Source organism: Sander vitreus, chromosome 5 (assembly GCF_031162955.1).
Source record: "Sander vitreus isolate 19-12246 chromosome 5, sanVit1, whole genome shotgun sequence".
Taxonomy (NCBI): Eukaryota; Metazoa; Chordata; class Actinopteri; order Perciformes; family Percidae; genus Sander; species Sander vitreus.
In genome coordinates, this window is record NC_135859.1 from 25,149,623 (window position 1) to 25,172,839 (window position 23,217).

At 39.6% G+C, this 23,217-nt stretch overlaps 1 protein-coding gene across 1 annotated transcript; it reads right to left on the reverse strand.

Moving 5' to 3' along the window:
* Positions 1 to 2,139: 2,139 nt before the first annotated feature.
* Positions 2,140 to 4,400, reverse strand: gas1a (growth arrest-specific 1a). Its single transcript, XM_078251216.1, has one exon. The coding sequence runs from the start codon at positions 3,799 to 3,801 to the stop codon at positions 3,013 to 3,015; it is 789 nt and encodes a 262-aa protein (XP_078107342.1). The 5' UTR covers positions 3,802 to 4,400; the 3' UTR covers positions 2,140 to 3,012.
* Positions 4,401 to 23,217: the final 18,817 nt, after the last annotated feature.

Below are 23,217 nucleotides of genomic sequence, written 5' to 3' on the forward strand. Positions count from 1 at the left end.
TTTTCACATTTTTTACGCACTTTTTATGGCTCCTTCATTTAATCAATTAAAATAAAAGCATACTGTAACAGAAGAAAAATGTCCTTTATCCTTTAAAACCCTACAAAAAATGCTAGCATTTTGCTTAAGAGCACTACACCAACAAATGTATTCAAGCACCCATTATGCACCATTTCCATTTTATGACAAACAGGCCAGTTTTGTGAGATTTTTTGCACCTCATTCATCCATTCACACACTGTGCATTATTATGGCCTAATCAACGCATGCTGTGCCTTTTTTAAGTGCTGAAACTGCCTGGACAAATGCGAGAGGCAATAGAAAGACAAGAAGGAGGAAGGGAGGACCGGCTGGGCTGCAGAGCTTGCTGGAGAGCTTCATGCACGGCGGACTGCATACCAACACTGCAAGAAACTGACAAGGTATTTTATTTATAAGCCACGCTTATGAAGAGGAATTGGGGATCTTTTTTTGCATACACACTAGTATGGAGTTTTAGTTAAAGGTTTACTGTAATGTTTAAGATGTAAAAACATGAAGAAAGAAATGTCTTTAAGTGACTTTTTGTATCAAGGTTGAATTTCTTTTTTGGGTATTTCTTGAAGCAAAAAAGTATGAACCACTAAAATAAACAAATGCAGGTAGTAAAGATAATATAAACAATCACAGGGGATGGATTCAAGATAGAACATCCCATCGCCAGGCCTGTCTTGTGTTTTCGTCTTCTTTTCTTGCAGTGGAGGGTTGAGACCCAAGCAGCAGCAGATCGTTCCCACATGCTTCCCCGCTGCTCAGCTCTCCAGAGGTGTCAAGCCAGCCTGAAAGAATGAAGTGCCTCCCTATTGTGCTACCCAACTATTATGTGCTTAACATTTCCATGACAAAGATGCCACTCGACTTCTCCTCCATCCATTCAGCTGGAGGGCCCTTGTCTCCCTCTCTAATGAAACATTTTGCAGCAAATCATTGCTCCAGAAGCTGACCAAAGAGAGAGGTTACATGATCTACAATATCTCGTGAAAATAATATTAATAACAATTCTGCAAAAAAAAATTATAAAAAGCAATACACACATACTTCACAGCTCCATAAATGAAAAACCTAAATAAAAGGCAGATATTACCTCGTAATTCCAGCCAATTAAGGGAAGTATCTATAATCTAATTAAATAACAAAGCTGCACCCACAGGACTGAAATCTGTCATCACTTCCACATTGATTGACAGGTTTGTTAAAAACTTTTTTTTTTACTTATTCTCCGTCGAGAAACAGTAAAAACCCTGATTTCCCATCTACTAGCAAAACTCTTGGAATAAGTTAGAATATTTGTGTTTGATAAAAAATGCAGATTGTGCCTTTAACAGCCAGTGATTGAAAAGAGAGTGGTGGTGGGCGAGGGTGATTGTTGATTTATGGTGCCAGTTGCTTTTGACAACAGCCAGCTAAATCAAGACATAGCAGGTCATTAGGTCAGTCAACAGAGAAAGCTGGCCTGCATTTTAAATGAGCCTGTATTTACTACACTGTAGTTATAGAAACATGAGTTAATACTAACTCACCATTGTATATAAAAATAATGTTCCTTTAAATTAAATAATTTAATATCTCGGTTTTATCTTCACAGGCAACAGGATTTGTATACAGTTTATTATCAACTGAGAGTATACTGTAAAAGGTAACTAAGGAGCACAGCCAACATGAGTCAATTATGAATCAAAATATGTTGCTTTTACCCTTAAATTTATTATTTCATGCGCATTTGATCTTAACCATTATGCAAAAATTAATGGGATCCTAAAAAATGTGTGTGTGTGTGTGTGTGTGTGTGTGTGTAAGTAAATAAGTAAGTAAAATAAAGACACTTTTTTTGTTACCTAACTGAATTGTATGCATAAAATAATTTACTTCAAACTGGTGTAACTTTAAGGAATGAAAGGCCATGTAAGAACATAAAAAAAAACAACTCATAAACTACTTTCTGTCAGTAGAACAATTTTTTGCTCATTTTGCCAGTGTCTTGGCTGGTGATAACTAATCCAACATATAATTTACACCATGGTTATTATAACAAAATATCTATGTTGATATGACAACACTAACATGGGGTTCGAAATGAACAAATAACTCAGTCACAAATGATATCTTCAAGTTTCCTTTATGCCTTCTATAGAAGTATATCATTAAGGCAATCATACAGTGGATTTAGACATTTCTTTCTCTAGGCTATACACAGTGAATAAATCATCTCATAGCCTAAAACATAGAGGATTCTTTGAAAAAAAATCTATATAGGCTATACACATATATACAATGCACATGATCTTTGAAGAGAATACAATCAAAATAACTTCCCTTTAAAGCTGGAATACTCAGTCTTTTATTCACATGATGAACATTTGGATGTATCTAGGTGGCATGTAATAAATTACTGTTTCACTTTAACTCCTCATCTATTTACAGTTTCATACAGTTTATAGATTCCAGCATTAAATACTTGTAAATCAGATAGCCTGGTGCCAAATGGCAGCAGTGTCATATAAAAATAGTTAATTTCTTTAAAAAAAAATAAAAATAAAAATAAAAAAAAAGATAGGCAGTGCTCAGCATACTGATTAAACGTTGCATCGTTACTAAAACAAGCCAACTGTGTCTTTATCATGACAACTTTACAATCAGAGTGTGTGACTGAGAGAAAGTAGAAAGTAGACAATCTAATTTAGCTTATCACATAAGCAAAGCATCTGGAGAGCCGTGAAGTGGTGTGGTTTGATAACAGTGAGCAGCCTGGAGCTCAGTTAAAATATCTTTATGGTCTCGTTTGCATAGAAAATATCCTGATTTGATATCCTTCAGCGTCTAAAACTCTTAATTCAAACAATGCTTGCGCCAAAACACGCTGTCCTTTAGTCTGTGAGACTCTAACCTTTCACAATAGTAGCAGGTCAAAGAGGGACAGCTGTTTAGATTGCCTTTTATCCGGACAAAAGTCGGGGCAGATTATGAACTCGGGGATTAAATGAGGGGCGAAAGAGCCAAAATGGATGCCAGCAGGGTCAAAACAAAGTGGGACGCTGGAAGAGAGGCTCCGCTCTCCGGCTCCTCTGGATAGTCCGGATCCGAGGGGTCGTCATCGTAATCTGAATCTTGGCCGTAGTCTGACCCGCTGCCTTCTTCTCTCACGGGAGAGTCGAAGCACAGCGCCTTCATGCTGCTCTTGACAAACTCACAGATGGCCCTCTCCGTCCCGTCACACATACATGTGTCCAGCTGCTGACCCTTGGGTATTTTACGCATATTCGCGATCACATTCCGGCAAGCGTTCGTGCAGATTGCTCCGCTGAAAAGTTTCCCGCAGTGCTTCAAATAATCGTGCATAGCGGAGCTGCACTGTCCGTCTCTCTCGCACTGGCGCCGAGCTTCCGTGCAGCCGGTGCTGGTAGTCCTGGGCAGGCAGGGCTCGATGGCCCGTTTGGTGCCCGTACAGACAGGATCGTGGGCGCAGCTACAATCCTCCAGAGCCGGCCCGTTTTTGGTCAGATTGAGCTGGACAAGCGAGGAGATGCAGTGGCTGGGGCACTTCTTCCTCTCGCCGTTCAGCACGGGACCACATGCGCGCGTGTAGTGTTCGTATGCGTAATTGCACTCGGGCTCGGCTTGGCAGTTCATGATGGCTTGCCAGCATATCAGCCGCCGACCGTGGGAAGGCGAGGCCACGGATAAGTAGCCAAAAAACAAAAGCACACAACCAAGAGGCCAAACAGATCTGCAGACGCTCTGTGCCAATGCGCCAGAGCTTGCCATCGTTCTGGCTGCAGGAAACGGTCAATCTCACAACGCTGTCATATGCAAAACTTCTACACTACTTCCATGGATAGTCTTCACTGGAGAGTGTTATTTATTCCGAGGCAGATGGTGTGTGTGTGTGATAGGCCCGTGTGTGGGCGTTCAACAGGCTGGCACTGCGCTGTGTAATCCCGGCTCCATAAACCCGTCAGCGCTGATCCATTTGAGCCGGATTCTTGAGCAAACCTCCCGTTATCCATACATGACTAGGGTGAAAACTAAAATGGAAACTCACAGGAGTAAAAAGAGTCGCCAAAAGAAAAGTTTAGTAGAGTTTCTCTAGCAGTTCATTCCATCGCAGTGATTCTGAGTTCATGCAACGAACTGCCTCCAGCTCAGCGATTCCCTCTTGCGTCCTCTCGCCTAGCGGATCTCAACCAAAAAAGCGAAGCCGGACAAGTCCCGAGAGCTCTTTAGAGGACTGCGCTGGATCATTTAGCAGTTTCTTGTGCGCACGGGAGTGCAAACAAATGCATGGGGAAAAACAACAACCCTTGTGGGTCACAAAGTGGTCCTCTACTCTCTTCCCTTTGAGCATTTGTCTTTCTGTTCCTCAGCCCCCTCTCTACACATTAGCGAGGGGCTTCTGATTGGTTAGCCACTTGTTGTGGGTTCCTACGTAGTGATGGGCGGGAGTTCAGGGTGGGAGGAAGGAAGATGGTCTTGAGAAATACAAGGTGAGGTGGGATGCATGTGTTGGAGAGAGTAGATTTAGTGGATATAGCAGTCCTCTCTTATTATCTGGGAAACTGCTTGTAGAAACCTTTTTATGCTCACAGAACATTACATTATAGACCCTATGTGATGGTATGTTTTCAAGAAAATATTGTTGATGTGTAGCCTATATTATGATCACCAGTTTTGGTTCATAATTTTAATTTACAATATTACTAAATAAAATCTCATTACTTGAGTGTTGGAGGATGTAGGATAATAAAAACCTTAGGGATATTTATTAATGGCTTGCAACATGTATATACTGCAACTGATGTTTTTAGGGTATACATACTTTAATTTGAGGTGTAGTCTAATGGATAAAGTGTTGTCTTGGAGAGTAGATTTAATAAAGAGAACTGCCCTCCCGGTTTACAATCTGAGAAATTGATTGTATCCATGTTTTTATCATAATTTCTTAATATAGGCTTATTCATTCATGTTCTTAATGTACACATTATGATGATATGGGGTTTACGGGAAAAAAACAAGATTAAAAAAAAATAGATATTTGTCCATATTAGTTATAATCACCAGCTCTGGTTCATAATGTTTGATTTACAATACTGCATTCAAACCTGTTGGCTTTTTTTGCATTACACGGACAAAAATAAAAGCCATATAGGTCTATTGAAATGGATTCTGACATGTCACACCCCTAAATATATTTCATTGAAAATGATTTGAGAGTGTACCTATTAAAGCGTTGTTTAGAATATGCACTTTGCCGTGCTATTTTTTTTAAAAATATTGTTCAGGGCATTTCTCTTTATCCAAAAGTGGACAAGCTAACATAAACTGAGAGGAGACAGAGGTGTGAATTACATGTAACAAAGGTCGCAATTACAGAAGGCTATATGCTATGAGTTTCAACCACCGGACCACCATGACACCCCAATAAAACACAACTTTCTATACTGAAATATCCTGCTGATAATGAATAATGACACAGTGACTGCACCACTGTACAATAATGAATTGAACTCCATGCCTGCAGTGCTAATGATCTGTGCAGCATAATCACCGATAATTTAATCATCCACATCCTATTAACTCTTCCTCAGAAGAGCAGTTGAGTACAAACTAATTGTTGTATAACAGGGCACTCAGTGAACATCGTTTAATATAATCACTCTTTAAGGCTAACTTCCCTCATGTTATTGCACTACACACGCTGTCAAATGTTAAGCCAGTGAATCACTGCCCTTTCATTTGCAGTGTCTTGCCTTAACATGTGATCTACTCCAGTCAGACTAATATCTGTTAAACCTGACGGACTCTAACCCCCGTTAGAGTGTATCATCAACCTGTGATTTTCAGTGGACTCCACAAGTTTTTCTGTGATTGAGTGATCACTTTTTATGGCTTTACTAACCTTTCATTGACCTGCCATGTTTAGATCAGTTTGAAGTGTAAAACAGGTGTCAAGATGTTTTGCTTTGGGCAATAGGTAATGCATGTAAAGCATAGTTTTTCCAGGAAGTGTTTTCCCCTGCATGTAAATCACAATTTCTTGACAGAGCCTCTATGATGGATTTCTCTTTGTATACTTGTTGAATAACTGCAAAAAGAAAAACTAAGGAGTATCCTTGAATCTAATGGCTGGACACCAAAAGGGTTAGGCTTTATGATGTTTTATACTGTAGAGTTTAAATATTTCTGCTATCAAACTAGGCTAGCCTCTAGAAATATCTTGTGACATCATGCTAATATTTGTTCATGGGTGTAAGCAAAATATGACACAAAACAACTAAATGAGCCCAGAGAATCAAGTCACATTGCAAATAGCAAATTTACTGTGTTAAAATAGCTTAAGTATATATCATTTATAGACTGTATAATAAAAGTAAAGCGCTCCTCTGTTGGTTGTGAGTCACACCTCAGTTTCTACTCATGTTTTTATTTCCAATGTAAAATAATCCGACATAAATCGAAAAGTGATTTAATATAGATTGTACTTGACTGGATTCGGGAGGTGTTTCTGGAGTTAGAGTTCTTTTGTTTCACAACTGACAACATAAGTATAGAATAAAGCAGTTTGGGTTAAAAAAAACATTCAGCAGGTTTGTAAATTTGTCTGCAACCGGTTTGTTTTCTGGTGTCTAGTTTTAGTGGAGAGGTTTTGCATATTAAGTGGACTGACCTCGACTGTAACAAGGCTGAAATTAATAATTATTTTCACTATAGATTAATCTGTTGATTATTTCCATTATTAATTGTTTGATCTATAAAATGTCAGATTTCATGAAAAATGGCCATAATAGTTTACTAAAGTTGACATATTCAAATGTCTTGTTTTGTCCGACCAACAGCCAAAACCCAAATATATTAATATATAATAAGGGTTAGGCTCACTAAGGCTCACTAAGAAACCCAGCAAATCTGGTGAGTTCAAACCAGTGAACATTTTCCTTAAAAAATATCTTAAATAAGTATAAAAATTATACATGCTAATTTCTTCTGTTGATCTACAATTAATCAACTAATCGTTTCAGCTCTGTTTCTCATGTAAATGTCCTTTCCATGGGGACACGTTGAGCTTAGGTTTGCAGATATTTGCAGATTCTAATCAATACTGCCAACATTAATCTGCCACTAAAATATACTTTAAATGTAATAGAGTATATAAAAAGCAAATCACGGACCAGGTTGCTGTAGAAGAAAGTACACATCTTAAGAGCTGTACTTCTTGTTAAAAGAAGACCTGCATGTGCATTTTTTCATTTCTGATATTTTCTCTGACCTTAAAAGGTCAGTGAAATTCTGAATACCTTGTTTGTTTAAAAAACGTTTTGCCTCTACAGCTTCTTTCCAAGAGCTTAGATAGTCGCCCTTAGATATCTGCCTGGACCTCATCATCAAAATGACCCGTGTGTGTGTGTGTGTGTGTGTGTGTGTGTGTGTGTGTGTGTGTGTGTGTGTGTGTGTGTGTGTGTGTGTGTGTGTGTGAGTAAAATGATAGCCCACATGTTGACACATGAGCGAGAGGAGGCAGTTTAGTTCTTGAGGCTTGATGTGGATGAGGGAGTCAGGGAAAGAGAGCAGCGAGGGTACAAAGGCTGTTTGTGTTTCAAACAGCATTCTGATCTCAGGAATGTACCTTTAGGCCACAGCCGTGAGCTTCCCACTGCAAACAATGCACTCAATGTCAGTTACGGCTGGCTAGCACAGACGCTGCTGGCGCTACTCCAAGGTCCCAACTCGTCGAAAATGATGGATACAGGGAACTCAATACCTCAGGAGTCGCTCTCCTGCTTTTCCCTGCAGCACAAAGAAAGGAAACACTATGTGCTATACAAAAGATTCCCAAACACCAACGTCTTCATTGTTTCAAGTGCTTTTAGCACAACTGTAATATGAAACAGCGGCAACACAATTCATTCATTCATCTTTTTATATTAGTGTAAATAAAGCAGCAATTTTCCCTTCCGGAGTCCGTAATAATTTGCATATTTTGAAAATGGATTAAGTCAATATTTTAAGGAGAAAAGGCCTTTTTAAAAATTCATCAACCACATAAAAAAAACATCTTTCATCCTAAACACTTACAGATGGAAAAAAAGAAAAAGCTGATCAAATCATCCAACCATCCACTTTTGTCTTTGCCAACAGCTGTACGCTTAAACCAGATGTGCTGCACTGAGAGCTGAGTGTCGTTACTTTGAGGGCTCAGTTAAACCAGAGTTCTTGCCGCAACAGTCCAATTAGGGGACAAACATAATGGTATTAAAACTGTCCCCTGCTGATGTTCAAAACACAGAGCTAGAGAGGTTCAGTAATGTTTTGTGAAGAACATCATACCAGGACATGAAGTTAAAGCCCATGTTGCAGGTTAACCACCACTGTTGATTAATGGGTACATAAAGCACTCAACATATGTATATCATTGTTAAAAATGTCTCCAAATAGTGGTAAAGGCCAGTTTTTGGTATTATTGGGTTTTTTAACGCAATTTGGTGATGTCACGTTGGGGAGACATGCCTCAGCCTAGTACTAGAACTATGGTGACTGACTGGGATGAGGAAGAGGTGTTTTTACTGTCAGTGAATAGCACCAAGTGAAAGTCAAGGTTTTCTTTATATCTAGTGACGGTGATCATGTCGTTAGTTCAGATAAGTACTGGTAATCTAGCTAGATCTAGAAATAGAAGGCATCATGCTAGCTATGGGCTAACTTGCCAGTCAGTCCCACCTGTGAAATCCCCCGACGTTGTAAACATATTTTCGATTAGATATCTCACGTTTTGATAGTAGCCTACTAGCTCCAGTAACAACGTATTTGCCTAGTGTTTATTTATTACTTGGATGGGGGTGCTGTTCGGCTTTTCACAAGTTTAGACAGCTAGCTAATGCTACGCCGACGTTTTGCTAATGTTAGCGCAACAGCGTTAGCCTAGACATATCATATGTCCATACAGCATATGATATATATAATAGAGACTGCATTATAGAAAAAAAGGAGTTTGAAAGAAGTGAAAAATGCTGCACACTCTCCATCAAACTTTCTGGAGTTTGTTCAGATTGTTACTTACTTAGTATATGTTTGGGACGCCTGGGTAGCTCGCCTGGTAGAGCATGCGCCCATATACAGAGGCTCAGTCCTTGACGCAGTGGCCGTGGGTTCGGTTCCAACCTGCGACCTTTGCTGCATGTCCTTCCACCTCTCTCTCCCCTTTCATGTCTATGCTGTCCTGCGCACCCGGCGCCACAAGGGGGCTTTGCCCCCCTCAGTTGTATTTTCAGCCCCCTTGTTTCAACATCATACATCCATAAAACGTACAAACACAACAACACAATTACTATTAGGCTACAAGTTCTACTTGGCATCTACTGTACATTGCATTGGGGCTTTCAACTACAAACAATAATGTAATCCCATCTGTCATAAATAAGTATATGACTTTAGCTATACCTTGAAAAAAACGCTGTGCTCAGACCACCTAGCCTAGCAACGCGTATTGTTTACATGTCTTTTGACAAGGCGGCTGCATTATCAGAAGCTAGAGCAAGCTAGATTTGGACATGAGAGATCAATGACCCGTCATTTTAATCAGAGGAGGAATCTTCATCAGATGACGAGGAGCGTCCACCTACCCGTATCATCGCAGTGCAGCCGCCCTCAGACCGTCTAACGTTAGCTTAACGTTACTGCACTAGCTAAACTTTTTATAAATATTTTATTCTTAAGTTTCGGCTCAACCATTACTGGACGGAAATGTCTACAACTGGGAGCACGCACTGGGAGAGTGCAGTCACAGCCGTGTGTGTGTGTGTGTGTTCGATCGATCTGTAACGTTATTGAAAGCCTAAAGCTCATAAACTGACTTTTAAATAGTTACTTTGTCAAGTCGTACTTATTATTTAAAAAGTAGATAAAAATGGACAACTTAACTGCTTCAAGAAATGCCATATTTGTGAGTGCTGACCCTGTTGCGGCAGCGTGGGTAAAGCCTGGGTAAATTAGTTCATTTTATCCTACTTTGTGAAAAAGAAAATCGCCCCCTTGCAGTTTTTACCTGCCCCCTTAGTCATTTTACCCTGGCGCCGGGCCTGCTGTCCTGTCAAAATAAAGGCCTAAAATAACTAAAATGCCAAAAACAAATTCTTCATCAGTAAGCAGAATCCCAGCAGATCGGGTCAGTGGCAGTGGGCCTGCACCGTGCTGTCTGAAAAAGGAAATATCAGGATACGGGAAATGAGTTGGCAGGAACTATCCATTCAAATTGCTTCCTCTTTGGGATTTCAGAGAGCGATAATACCAATGATAAGTTATTTGGAACGGACCCAAACATGATTAAGGATTCATTTCCTTCCTCGTGTCAGCCTATTTATTTGCCTCTGTTTCATCCGTCCTCTTCCGGGGATTTGTGTAAATGAATTTGTTCGGTTTGGAACTGCACAGTGACGCACAAGTGATTACAACTGTACAAGTTGGCAGATAATGGTATGAAGCCAAAAATAAACCACCTATTTTTACCATTTCTAGAGTGCTTTCATGTCATGAACTCTTGGAAATGGGTTTGTTAATAAGGGAAACTCCCCTGCAGCACTAAACAACAACAACATACTGTCCATTTTCACAACAATGAAAAACATTAATAAATTATTTAATTAATTCTTAAATGTTTTCAGGGAATAAACAAACTTCCTTTCCTGTGCTTTAAAGTAACTACAGAGTGGGTGGATCCCTTCTTCAAGATCTTACTAAATGGTTAAAATGTTAAATGAAGTGTTATGGGGGGTGTGTTCCTTTAATCAGTGAGATTAAAGTCATCCATCATGTCAAATAGGCACCGATCCTGCTGACCCTTTTAGCACAGTCTACTGCGCTATAATTTCTACAAGATTCAACATGATCTGATCTGCACATCTTGTCTACCACCAAAAGAGGAAACAACACTGATAAAATAATTATCACAAGTTCGGCAGGTCATAGCAGTCAATGTTTATGTACTGTATTGTAAGTCGGTAATTTCTTAAGGTTCTTCAGTGTCTCATGTACAGATCAATGTAACAATTTATGAACTTAAACTGTTTTGTTACCGTTTATCTGACCGACTTTGTTTGAAAGGAACTACAAAACTGCGAAATATCTAAATGTGTTACATGTTACACATTACAAAATACAGTCCGTAGGGAGTTGGGTTGGGAACCGGAGGGTCGCTGGTTCAAGTCCCTGTACGGACCGAAATACAAAGGTGGACTGGTAGCTGGAGAGGTGCCAGTTCACCTCCTGAGCATCATTAATGCCTCCTTGAGCAAGGCACGAACCCCCCCGAACCGCTCAGGGCGCCTGTAAAAAGGACCTGAGCATGTGTGTGTGTAATAACAACAGAGTGTAAATTGTAATTTCCCCATTGGGGATTAATAAAGAGTATAAATTATTAAGTATAAATTATTACTTAAATAAATAAACACACAAAAAAAAATCTGGGTTTAAAACTGGCGGTTTGTGCATGCTGTCCTGTGTCATGCTAGTGACGATTCTCTCTGACCAATCGGTGGTCTGCAATGTTTTAACTCCACCTTCAAGTATCGGTTCAGCTCGCTTGAAACCTCGATCGAGGCAATACCAAAAAAATACCAGGTACTATTCTGAACTTTTGCTAATGGAAAAGCAAAAATAAAAGAAGTTCATTAATGCCGAGCCGTATTGGAAATGCGGCATAAGAGGTAAAGACATTTAATTGAGGCATCCAGAGACTGAGGCCCTCCTCTTCCCACTAGGCTCCCAAGTGGAATCTGCAAACAGTCTTGGGGGGATCAGGCCCATCCTTTGAGCCACTAAAACTGGCAGACCTAGACATCCTGACCATGAAGACAGCACTCATCTTGGCCCTTCATGTTCTCTAATAGTAAACAATAAAGTCCATTAGTGGTGGAGCATGTGCTTTTAGAACTGTAATTACATCCAGGTAGCTCTTAGAGTATTTACCCCAACAGACCTCAATAAATCTCTATACGGCCTCCACACACCACATATCACACAAGCAGCTGTTGCAACACATGCTACTAAGCCATCAGCCTGTATCCGCGGCTGTTTAAATAAGCCTGAAGGCCTTTCATATCACTGCAGACAAACACAAGCACATATGGACCAACCAATAAAGACCTAACCTCCGACACAGACACATGACCTTAATCTCCCAAACATGGAATGGAATGGAATGAATTTAACAATATAAAAATACAACAAAGCAAAGGTGCACATGATCACTTTGACCACACATGCTAAACATTCCTGATCTGCTGTTGATGAAAGGATCAGTGTCATTACAGAGAGTGACAGAGACGACATGCTTTATTAATGTAAACTATTCAAAGTGGAAAGTTTCTTTTTAGCTATTTTGTCAGACAATTTTAAGGAAGATAATGTGATTGAGTGGTGACTGATAGTATAACAATGTGTAGGGTTAGGTATCGTCTTTTTCATATTTTGTTTGCATCCCATCACAGACCCATAATTAATACTCTGGTTTATGATTAAAGCAACACTATGTAACTTTTCCCACATTGGTCCCCCTACAGGTTGTCTCACTGGAACTACAGCCGAGCGAGCTGTTAATGCTCCACTATGTTCACCAGTTAGTCTCTAAATGTGTCTGTCTGCTGTTTGGTGCTAAGCAGGTAGTGTACAGTGGGTTTTTATTGCTTTTTAACTAAAAAACTACCTGCTATGGCCATAAACAAGACTATGGAGAAAGGTGAGAGTGAGCCTTGGACAGCTATTAGAGTTGCAACTCACAATAAAGCTCTGTAAAGCCGAGGGGAGCAGCAGATTCTGGTGATAATTCTCTGTAGGTCCCAAAAGCAACCCTTTTCACATTGTCACATTTTCCCATTTCATTTGATACATTATTATCATTTAATGTAGCCGCTTTAACCAAGTGCTTCAGTGGCCTCTCTCTAACCAAACCTTGACCATAGTATATTTGCCATAACCACAATCAGTCCCTAACTGTAACCATATTGTGATTGTTCTGCCCTGATAGAAAGTGACCCAGAAAAAGCACACAAGACCAAGACAAATGGCCCCCACAAGATCTCCCCGGGCCAACCTCTGGCATCACAGTCTGACTGCTATAGAGACGTCAAGTAGTGCAGGAGGGAATGTGAAACCCTAGCATGTTCCCCCATTTGGCACGTTCCTGAGGCTCCAACACAGTTATGAGGCCACTTCATAGGAGTGTAAACTGTGTATTTAAAAAGCCGTCATTGTGGGACTAACATTGGCCCTGGTGTAGGTTGTTAGAATAACTGAATGACACAATGGTTTCTTTTCTAAATAAACAGATGTGGGTAGGCTATTAAAACCTTCATTTTTTTCTCTTCCTCTTGGTCTCCTCCTCCCCTCCTCCATCCTATGTGTAAGTGGCCTCACACACACGCATATACACAAACACTCACTCTCTTTAACTCACTCTCACTGTTTCACTCTCTCTTCCTTCGTCCACATGTCTAAGAAAGGCAAAGGGCTGGTTTCCTCCTGCAGCTGTTCAGTACAGACGGGCCTCTATTCCAGCCTCCACAGTGAAGTGATATCGGTCGTCTGCCATGGCTGATTAATTGCGTGTCATTCTTAACTTCTCCAAGACCACTGCCCCTTTGCAGCCCTCCTGAAAGCACTCCCGCTTGTCTCCCACTCCTCCTTCTCCCACGCTGCACATGGAGGAAATGAACTCACCACAATCCTGCTGGCACTGGACTATCAAATCTATTTCTCAATGAAAGATTACTGTGGGATTTCAAAAAAGACTGAGGCTGGTCCAAATAATAATAATTCATAAGCCCTGTGGATAGCTAATGAAAAGCAGCTTACTTCACACAATTATAATAATAATACGTGGTTTATTTGGCATTAATATACTACCAAGATAAGGTGAAAACTGTTCATACTGAATGTTATTAGAAAACGCATCTACTGTAATAAGATCCATTGCCACCTGGCAACTGGAAAACTGTGATCATTTCAGACTTGTGTCAAGACTACCACAGTGAAAACACAGAGAAGGCACTTGCTCGGTATTGAACTCTTAATACTTTTTGAATACTTGTAATTCCATCTCTAGTACAGAATATATATAAGAAATAAAAAATAAATCACAATTGGCACTGAAATGTAGATCCAGAGTCTGAGTCTTATTGTCTTTATTCTTCATGAAAGGTGGTAAAAAGAAACTGTTGATATTGTCCATTTAGTTACATATTTTTCCTTTGTTCCTTTTGTTCCTCGTTTTTGGGAGGAAAGTCTATGGATAAAGGGTGTCATATGCTGTACAGATTGTAAAACTCTTTGAGGCAAGTTTGTAATTGGGAATTGGAGCAATATAAATCAAATTGACTTTCTGCTGCTCCTTTCAATCAACAGGATTCCAACATTTAAAAACAGTGGATGTATACGATTCACACAAAGCTTGTATTTGAACAAATAGCAATATCCAGTTCTGGTAGCATATGGCCCATTCAAAATGATCGCCTCTGTAAGGGGCCTTGTTTGGGGGGTATGAACTAAGTCAAAGAAACTTCAAATAAGAACCTGGTTCCTTCAATGGAAAAAGACAAAAACATTCTGGGGTTGTATTATTTTGGAAGTCTGGGTCCATGTATAGCCAAAGTTCCTTTGGCCAAAGTTCCTTTGGCTATACAAGGAAAAACACACATTATGAGCTACTGAAACTACTGAAAATATGATCAAAGGTAAGTAAATGTACATTACATGAAACTTAAGCTGGAAGTATGTTTTAAAAGTCAGAACATTTCAACTACTATTTGCCAATGTCCCCAACAAAGTAGTGCAACAGTGCATTCCCAGCTGGTTCTGCAATGCTGATAAGGCAGTGTGGCTGCCTGGTGACCAAATAAAAAACACATGTCTGACATAGCATCAGAGATGCATCAATCTTCTGTGAACTCTTGACTCCTATGGGATTACTGTGGATAAGAATGATGTGACCAATCCACATGTTGAGTACTTTGAAGAAACACAGACGCCATTTTGGAGTGTCAGATTTCAGAAAAGGTTTTTCAAATACCTGCATTTGAAAAGTGTAGTGTTTTATGTTGGTTGTATTTACTTTTGAAGCTTGAGTCCATTCCTTAAGGACAATTGTTCTATTTTATTATAGCATAGTACTGGTAGCATATGTGTGAAGTGTTGCATTTCCCTTTGTATACTTTAAAACATATGTACGTAAAACATAAATGTACTAAAAGGTTCAATGTAAAGATTTTTTTCATTAGAAATAAACATGATGCAGGATATCTTTGAGATGATAAAACTCTGCTTCTGTAATCTTGTGTCTACATAACTCATTCCGCTCCATTTGCTTAAAGTGGGCTTTTATAGGTCGATCAATACACTTTTGGTTGTATCGTTTTTGCCGTGGACTGCGTTGTGGTTATCTGAAGGAAGTCATAGCAACAACAATATCAGAAAGCAGTAAAATATTTATACCAAGCCAAACATACGAAGACAAGACCTGCTGAGAAACCATCCGGAACAATAGGATGGCTTTTTTAACTGCAGATTCCCTGCCTTTACCTTTAGCTTCTTTTGGCTTTATGGAGCCAATAACCTTTGCCTCAGGCTAGATGGTGTTTCATTGAAGACAACACAGCTAAGAGAGGAGGAGAGCAGGATTAAAAATACACTTCCTTAAAACAAAAGGCAAAAAGTTGATGTGAGCCACAAATCTCAAATACAAATTAGTGTTTACTTTGGGGCCATATTATTTATTCTGAAACAACTCGTACAGACATGTATTGACAGGTTTGCAATCGCAACTGAATCAGTCATACAGAGCAACATTGTTTGGCCTGAAGACATATCAGATCAGGGAAAAAAGCATTTCTCCACATTTTTTCTCAAAGTGAGCAATTACAGCAGTATCAGGTCCTTCAAGAATACTAAATTAGCGACCACATCATAACACCAGTGAAAGAGAAGGTTAAGTTGACTAGGAGATGAATATTTATTGTTTGGGATTGCAGAATAAAACAAATGTATATTTACTGACTTAAAACTTTGTCAAACTTATAACAGATTGACAATTGAAAAATGTCAGGTTTTGTTATCTGGCATTAATGATGTTATTAAGGCATTACTTTGGTAAAACTGTTACAATTTGAGGTCTTTTTTGTCTGATTAGCGGTAGCCTGTCGATTAGAAAAGCAATAAGAAGAGAACTACACCCCACTATATAAACTTTGAGGGCAGCTTATTCTGATGTCTTTTTTTCTTCTTTTTTAAATAATTTATCATGTAAAATTCCTTCCACAAAATGTAATGTCCTTGGCAAACAGAGGTTTTCATATTAATGCATTTGGTCGGCTCACATGTGTTACGGTCTAAGATTTCCATTGTCAGAAATTACTACATTTAATCATTCCACAAAGATAAGTTTGGCGTAATCGTTGTGTAATAGGACAAAAATGATCCAGGAAAAGATACATCGCGATGACTCTGACTTTTTACAGGACATTTATATGCTCTAAGGACTCACTCATGGTTTTATCTTTCTATGCACAATACATGCTTTCCAGCATTTTTCTCCTGAGTAAGAATCCAAACTTGCAAACAAAAAAACATTCTGCTGCTAATGTTTTGCCACAACATACCCCGTCAGTGTCTGATTTCAACTGATAACAGCCGGGCAATCACTCTAGTGGGGCCCCAGATGGTTTTGGACAGATTCATAACTAACACACCAGGTCAGCCGCAGGTAATCCATCAGGGCGCTGGGCTAATTCAGCAGTGTCAGGCAGGGGCAAAAGAAGATGACTCCATTGACACAATTTATGGCTTCTTCCAAGTGTGTGGCTCCATGTTTGCATCGTTAGAGCTGGACTGTACCCAAGTCATACACTAATATAACAATGATAGTTTTACCTTCAAGGTTTTTGTATAAAGTACAACACACACACACACACACACACACACACACACAGACATTATTCTCTTACATCCATTATCTCCCTGGAGGAAATGCTCTCACTCTATGACCATGCTGTATGATGTGATGTTCGACTCAAATCCCAGGAGCAACTGACAAAAGTAACCCAGTCAATGGCCTCATTACTCAGAAACCTGGGAACCTCCTAAAAACAGGTCACACAGCATACAATAATTACTAGGAAAAATTAGGCATCAGTCCAATCCAGAAAATGTGTCCCATTGCTAAAACCTCATTATGTCAAATAAAAAGTCCTTTTGCAATGTCTAAGAATTGGACTGTAATGCTGCATTACAAATACTACTAGAGTACCCGTTGAAAATGTGCCTGTGTGGAACGGGCGATTGCTTGGCCTTTGGTATTGCTGTTTGTATAATTCTTCAAAACCAAATTGTACCCCAAAATTACTTACAGAAGGACCACTTAATATGCAACTCCACTACTGACTTACAGTGTAGGCTACGTCTACATCAGAGGAAGGACATTGTACTTCTATATTTACTATTTTAGTAATCAGACATTCATCAACCACCAGAACCGGACCGTTTGTGTGTGTGTGTGTGTGTGTGTGTGTGTGTGCACGGAGAGAGAGAGAGAGAGAGAGAGAGAGAGAGAGAGAGAGAGTTGTATGATCGTTAACGAATTTAACACTTTAGCAGAGGTGCTAATTTCCATACAGGTTTAGTGGCTTGACGGTTAACGGTGAAGTAGGGGATTTGATTCTCGGGGTATTTTGGCAACGGTTAGTGTTGTAAGTTAGCAGTAGACTTAATTAACTCGACCCAGGGTGAGTCTGATGAAAACTGATGTATCTTCCCAGTTCTACTCTGAGATTTTCTCGCATTGCACAGCGCTGTGAAGGAATAATCTCAGAGATTACGTTATGTTCTTCCAGCTCACAGCAACTTAATACAATAGCAGGAAAAGAGTCAAAGGCTGTAACCCCCTGCGTGTGATGTGCAGGTTACCTTCCCCCCAAACACGCCCCCAAACACAGACACACATGCATACATACAGATACATCTCACTTAATTAGATAGATAGCCTGCCTATAAGTGGCATCACGCTCTGTCTGCCACTTGTTGTCTGTATCTGGTTGTGCTTTGCATGTGTGGGATTCTGAAACGTCCTTAAATTCGGGAATTTCGTTTGTTTATTCAAAGTCAAAGACAGTCCAAAGTAGTGCTACTTTGCACATTTTTGTGGGTCTGAAGTGTATTTCACATTTTAGCTTCCAAAGTTCCGCTGCTTTCTTCGACCCTCTCTGTGTCTGGTCCTGCGCTGTGCTCACTCAGTGTGCAGTGTGAGAGGGAGAGTGGCCAGCGGCTAGAGCGGCAAAAGCCAATGGGCCCTATCTTGCACCTAGCGCAATTGACTTTGTACACCGACGCATGTATCATTCCTATTTTGCACCCGACGCACAGCAGACTTTTCCCTCCACAGACTCACGTCGGAAATTAGGGAATGAACCTGCGCTCCCGGTGGCGGTTCAGCAAAAAGAGGAGGCGTGTTCCGGCGCAAACGTTCCCTAGTGCTATTTCAGAAATCAATTCCACCATAGACCAGGAAAAACCTAGTCTAAAGTCAGTGGCATGTTATTCAGATGCTATTTTAAGGGCGCATGCTTGGCCATAATGTAGAGTGTGCACACCGCGCATACACTTTGCTTCTCTCATCTCACGGACCCAACAGTTCCCATTTTTGCAAACCATACATATACAAGGAAAATATGACCTTGTTTTACAACATTTCCATGAATCATGGATGTGTTGATGACATAAATGAGGAAATATTAGAGGACTTAAAGAGATGTGATGTTGAACTGCATGTGCCGATGCCACTTAACCCAAATGCCCCAGCAGCAGCACGGGAGAGGAGAGACAGAAGAGCTGCATCGTCTATAGTGAGGTAATCTCGACTACATTGCAAAAATATCACCATGCATTCATAACCTCGTGATTCAGTGAGAGTGAGCCCAAAACATCGGAAAGTATGTTTTTGTGCTCTTGAGCATGTATGTATTTCTTTATTTACATTTTGTCAAAATGAAAAATCAATAGCAAACGTTGGTCTCCTCGGCTGTGAACCGCTCCTGGCGTGAGCCCATGGATGTATTAAGAGTGTGCGGCTAGCAAATCCGCCATCATAATAGCAATCCTCCTTACATTTTAGATTTGCATCGGGCACAAGAGTCATTTATCCTGCCGGTATAATAGCAACAGCGCCCGAGATCTGCCCACAAAGCTACTTGTGTTTGGCGTTTGATACTTGCGTTTCAGATCGTTAAAATAGGGCCCAATGTGTGCTTCTTTTACCGATATATATTTAACGATATCTTTTGCATTTCTAATCCAAACAACGTCGACCTTCGCACTGCACTTACTCGTGCCCGTAGCAAGACACATGTCAAGTTTGAAATCCATCGGACTAATGGTTCAAGAGATATGCGCATAACACACACACACACACACACAAACAAACAAACACACACACACACCCACACACAGACAGACAGACAGACAGACGTTCTCGCAATTTATAGATAGATATTGGTAACATAAACATAACATCTGGCTCATTATGCATGTTCTGCAAAACATCTGTAGGCCAAGGCCTAATGACTTCATATCCCACACTGGAACACTGAGAGATTCTCATTAGAGTTGCTGCCACAATGGTTTGTGTTTGTTTGGTTTATGCTGTTTAAACAAGTAAGTCAAACTGAATGACTTTTATGGTAAAATGAACATTTAATTTAACATTGATCCACAGGATGGGGAAGCTCAATATAGTGATGCTTGAAGCTTAGTTATTACAAATATTTATTGGACAAGTCATTCAAATGATATTAGTTATTTAGCTCCAGTCACCACTTCTCAAGCTTCCTACAGTGTCGGCTGTTGCTGTGCTTTATTAAAGGAGGTTATGAGTTTTTGGTTTGTTTCTTTGTTTGTCTGTTTGTTAGTTAGCAGGATAACTCAAGAATGACTTAACAGATTTCAATTCAATTAAGTGGAAACTTCAACCAGGGGCCATGGAAGTTTGGGCTCATATCTCCTGCATCATACCGTGTAGATTCCTTGATTTATGTCCATTTGAGACCAAAACCTTTAGCCAATATTTTTTTCAATACTTTTACAAATTCTTCTTTAATAATTCAAATGTAATTACATTTTCTGCACATGACACATTTCATATTTGGAAAAGCTTTAAGAAATTAAAAACTTTGTTTTTAATAACCCAAACCATTTTCCTGTATTTGCAAAAATCTTCTAGGTGTGGCCTGTTTGATATAAACCACCATAACTCATTGCAACCAAATTTCCATGACACAGAAATATGTCAGCTCTGAGCAATCTGAGTAACTCTGATATGTTTTGCCACAAGTATTCTGAATTTTGCACAATTCACTATACGTGTCTATTATGAATATAACTAGGAAGTATCCAATACTGTATTCTCCAAAATCGCTGGGCACCATTGGCCAATCTGTGATTGTCTAACATGTTGTGTTAATTTGGATACATGTTTTCTATTAAGAAAATATAGTTAGAGCATTGTTCAGCCTTGGTGGATGTATGAGTGCTTTTTACTTATTTCAAGAGTTGCTAATGATTTGATTATTTAGCCTCAGTAAAATCCAGGCTTGTTTGATTAAGGAGTCAATACCTTTTATGTACAAAAAGTGAACCGTTGCCCATGTCTGGGGGGTAAAATGCATCAAGTCTTAAAATTGAATCAGTGAACCCTTAAAACCACCATTAAGACTATTAAAACTCAACCAAACACCACATAAAAGCTAAATTAGAAGTAATAAGATTCAGTGGAATGTGTTTAGTCTTCCTCAAAAAGTTGGAAACGGTGAAGAAGAACTGTTCTGGCTTGTTAACTGAAACAGGAGAAGAGAGGGCTAAAGAGAGAGCAGCACACATATCAGGAAGGTAAAGATTTCAGAGCTTTAGTCTCCAAAAGTCAAAGCTCTGCCAAATTGAAGAATATAGGTATAAACGTGTTATTTTTTTCTATTTATATGTGATAAACAAGTGACCTTTACTGGTGTTTCTACTTTTTGCCCAAAGCATTGTGGGATTTGGGCTTCAAAAACACTATTAAATGTTAAATAATGTCACAGGATTGTGACTTTAAGCCTCATAGAAAAGCACATACATTTAACTGGATACAATTGTGTAAGTAAAAGTAAGCACACATCACTTATGCCTCATAAATGACAAAATCTAAGCAAATAAGTTCAATTTAATGAAGGCGTGACACATTTCAGTTTCAGTCAATGCTCTAAAGTTCTCCCCTTTGGCTGCTTGGTTTTGTTGCTGCAATCACATTTCCAATCCAGGTGTGCACCTATGATTCCTCCCTGTTGTCTCTGTGTGTTAAAGGGCAGATTTGTCCCACTGTGGTGGCCAAAAGTTTACGACCTTCCATAATCTGTTACCCCACACTGTTAGCCTCTGGTCGTCCTGCAAGCTGGTAGGAATGTCAGCGGGGATGTGCAGTGGCTTGCTCGAGACGCCTTTTATGACCCTTGGGTGCCTGCTAACTCAGTCATCTTTCCAAACCTAACTGGAAATGTTTCGGGGTTTTGGGGATGTTCACTCATTTCTACAAACTAAGAATGTGTATACAGACGTGTAACAAAGAAATGTCTAATTTCAGAGATTTTACAATAGAGACTCATGGGACAGCAAAGACTGATGCTCTAGAGCAGACTCTTAACCGTAAGGCCACATCTTCACTCTATTACATACCATATCCATCACCACGAAGAACACTGAGGCAAAGGGGACATTTGGCATAATCACGGTCATTTCCTGGACCCAGCCGTGCACCCTGGCTGTCTCTATGTATGGAGTCTGGCAGTCTGGGCCTGCATAGACAGTGCAAACACACAGCGAACACACTCATCCATCCACCACACAGCAGACCTCTGATCCATCTGCGACAGCAGCCGAACAATCTGCTCCTTCTTCTGCCCTTCCCTGTCCAGACATACTGTCTGTCGCAATCTGTCCGCCCAAAATGAAGATAAAGGAGAACACTAGAGCCTGATTTATCAGTCAACATTGAACTATCTGAAAGTCCTTTGCAGAGATAGCTGGATAATGTCAACTCAAAGACCTTTCTCTGCCCCTGCGGATTTCTTTTATCTACCTCTTCCAGATATATTCCTGAGAATACTCAAGAGCACTAATGATAAGCTTGCAGTTTCAAAGTTGGAGGAATATAAAAAAAAGTGTGTTTCTCTGTCTCTCGTTATCAAATGTAGATTGTATTAGAAGTTGTGGTTATAACTGTAACAAATAAGAAGGCAGTTTCCATATATCCATAGAGGCCTAAGTTGACCTTTGGGGTAAAAAATATCAGGTACTCCAAAGCCAACCTGGTAAAATTAGAAAAGGATAGAAACACAGCTGCTCTCTCAGCTAAGAATGTTTCAAACAAACCTGGAATTTGTTAGTCTGTTTTGTCAAAGACACCTTGACAAAGACGCTGACACCAGTTATAGTCTTTCATGCAATAAGTAGCACCTCTGTTAATTTAATGCTGGTTTACCATTACAGAAGCTAATAACAATAGCCTTACAAACTTGAATATGTTATTTATGAGTTGTGTGACTTTTTTCTTAGACAGTAATTCAAGTTTAAATTTAAAGTGAACAAGCTCCAAGCTGATAGTTTTCTACTTTCAGCAAAAATGGAGAAGCATTTTCATTTATTTAGAGTCATGTTTCTTTTTGGCACTATTTTAGTCTCCACCAACTCCCAAGGTAAATATCTGGGTCTTTAGCTGCTAAATGCTCCACTTTGTTTACCAGCTAATGGTTAACTTTGACTTTGTGTTTGTCAGAGCTTATTCGCTGAAAACAGCTACCATCTAGGCTACTGCTGAAACAAAATTGATGAGAGCATTGAGACTCAACCAAAACAGTTAAGTTGCACACCTTTAAACCAAAACAATAATCCTTATAATTTCATAATTTGACATTAGATAATGTCATTTGATTCTTTGTTCATGAAAAAAATGTATTAGGGTAACAAGTCTGTAATTTTGACAAGAAATAAAGTCATTCAAATTCCAATCTCTAATCTGAGATTAGAATTCTAAGTGGTTTTAACTGATTTAATTCGAGATGTAAACCTATTTGATATATTTTAGTTTGATAAATCCATCCACCTGTCAAGGACAACAAATGC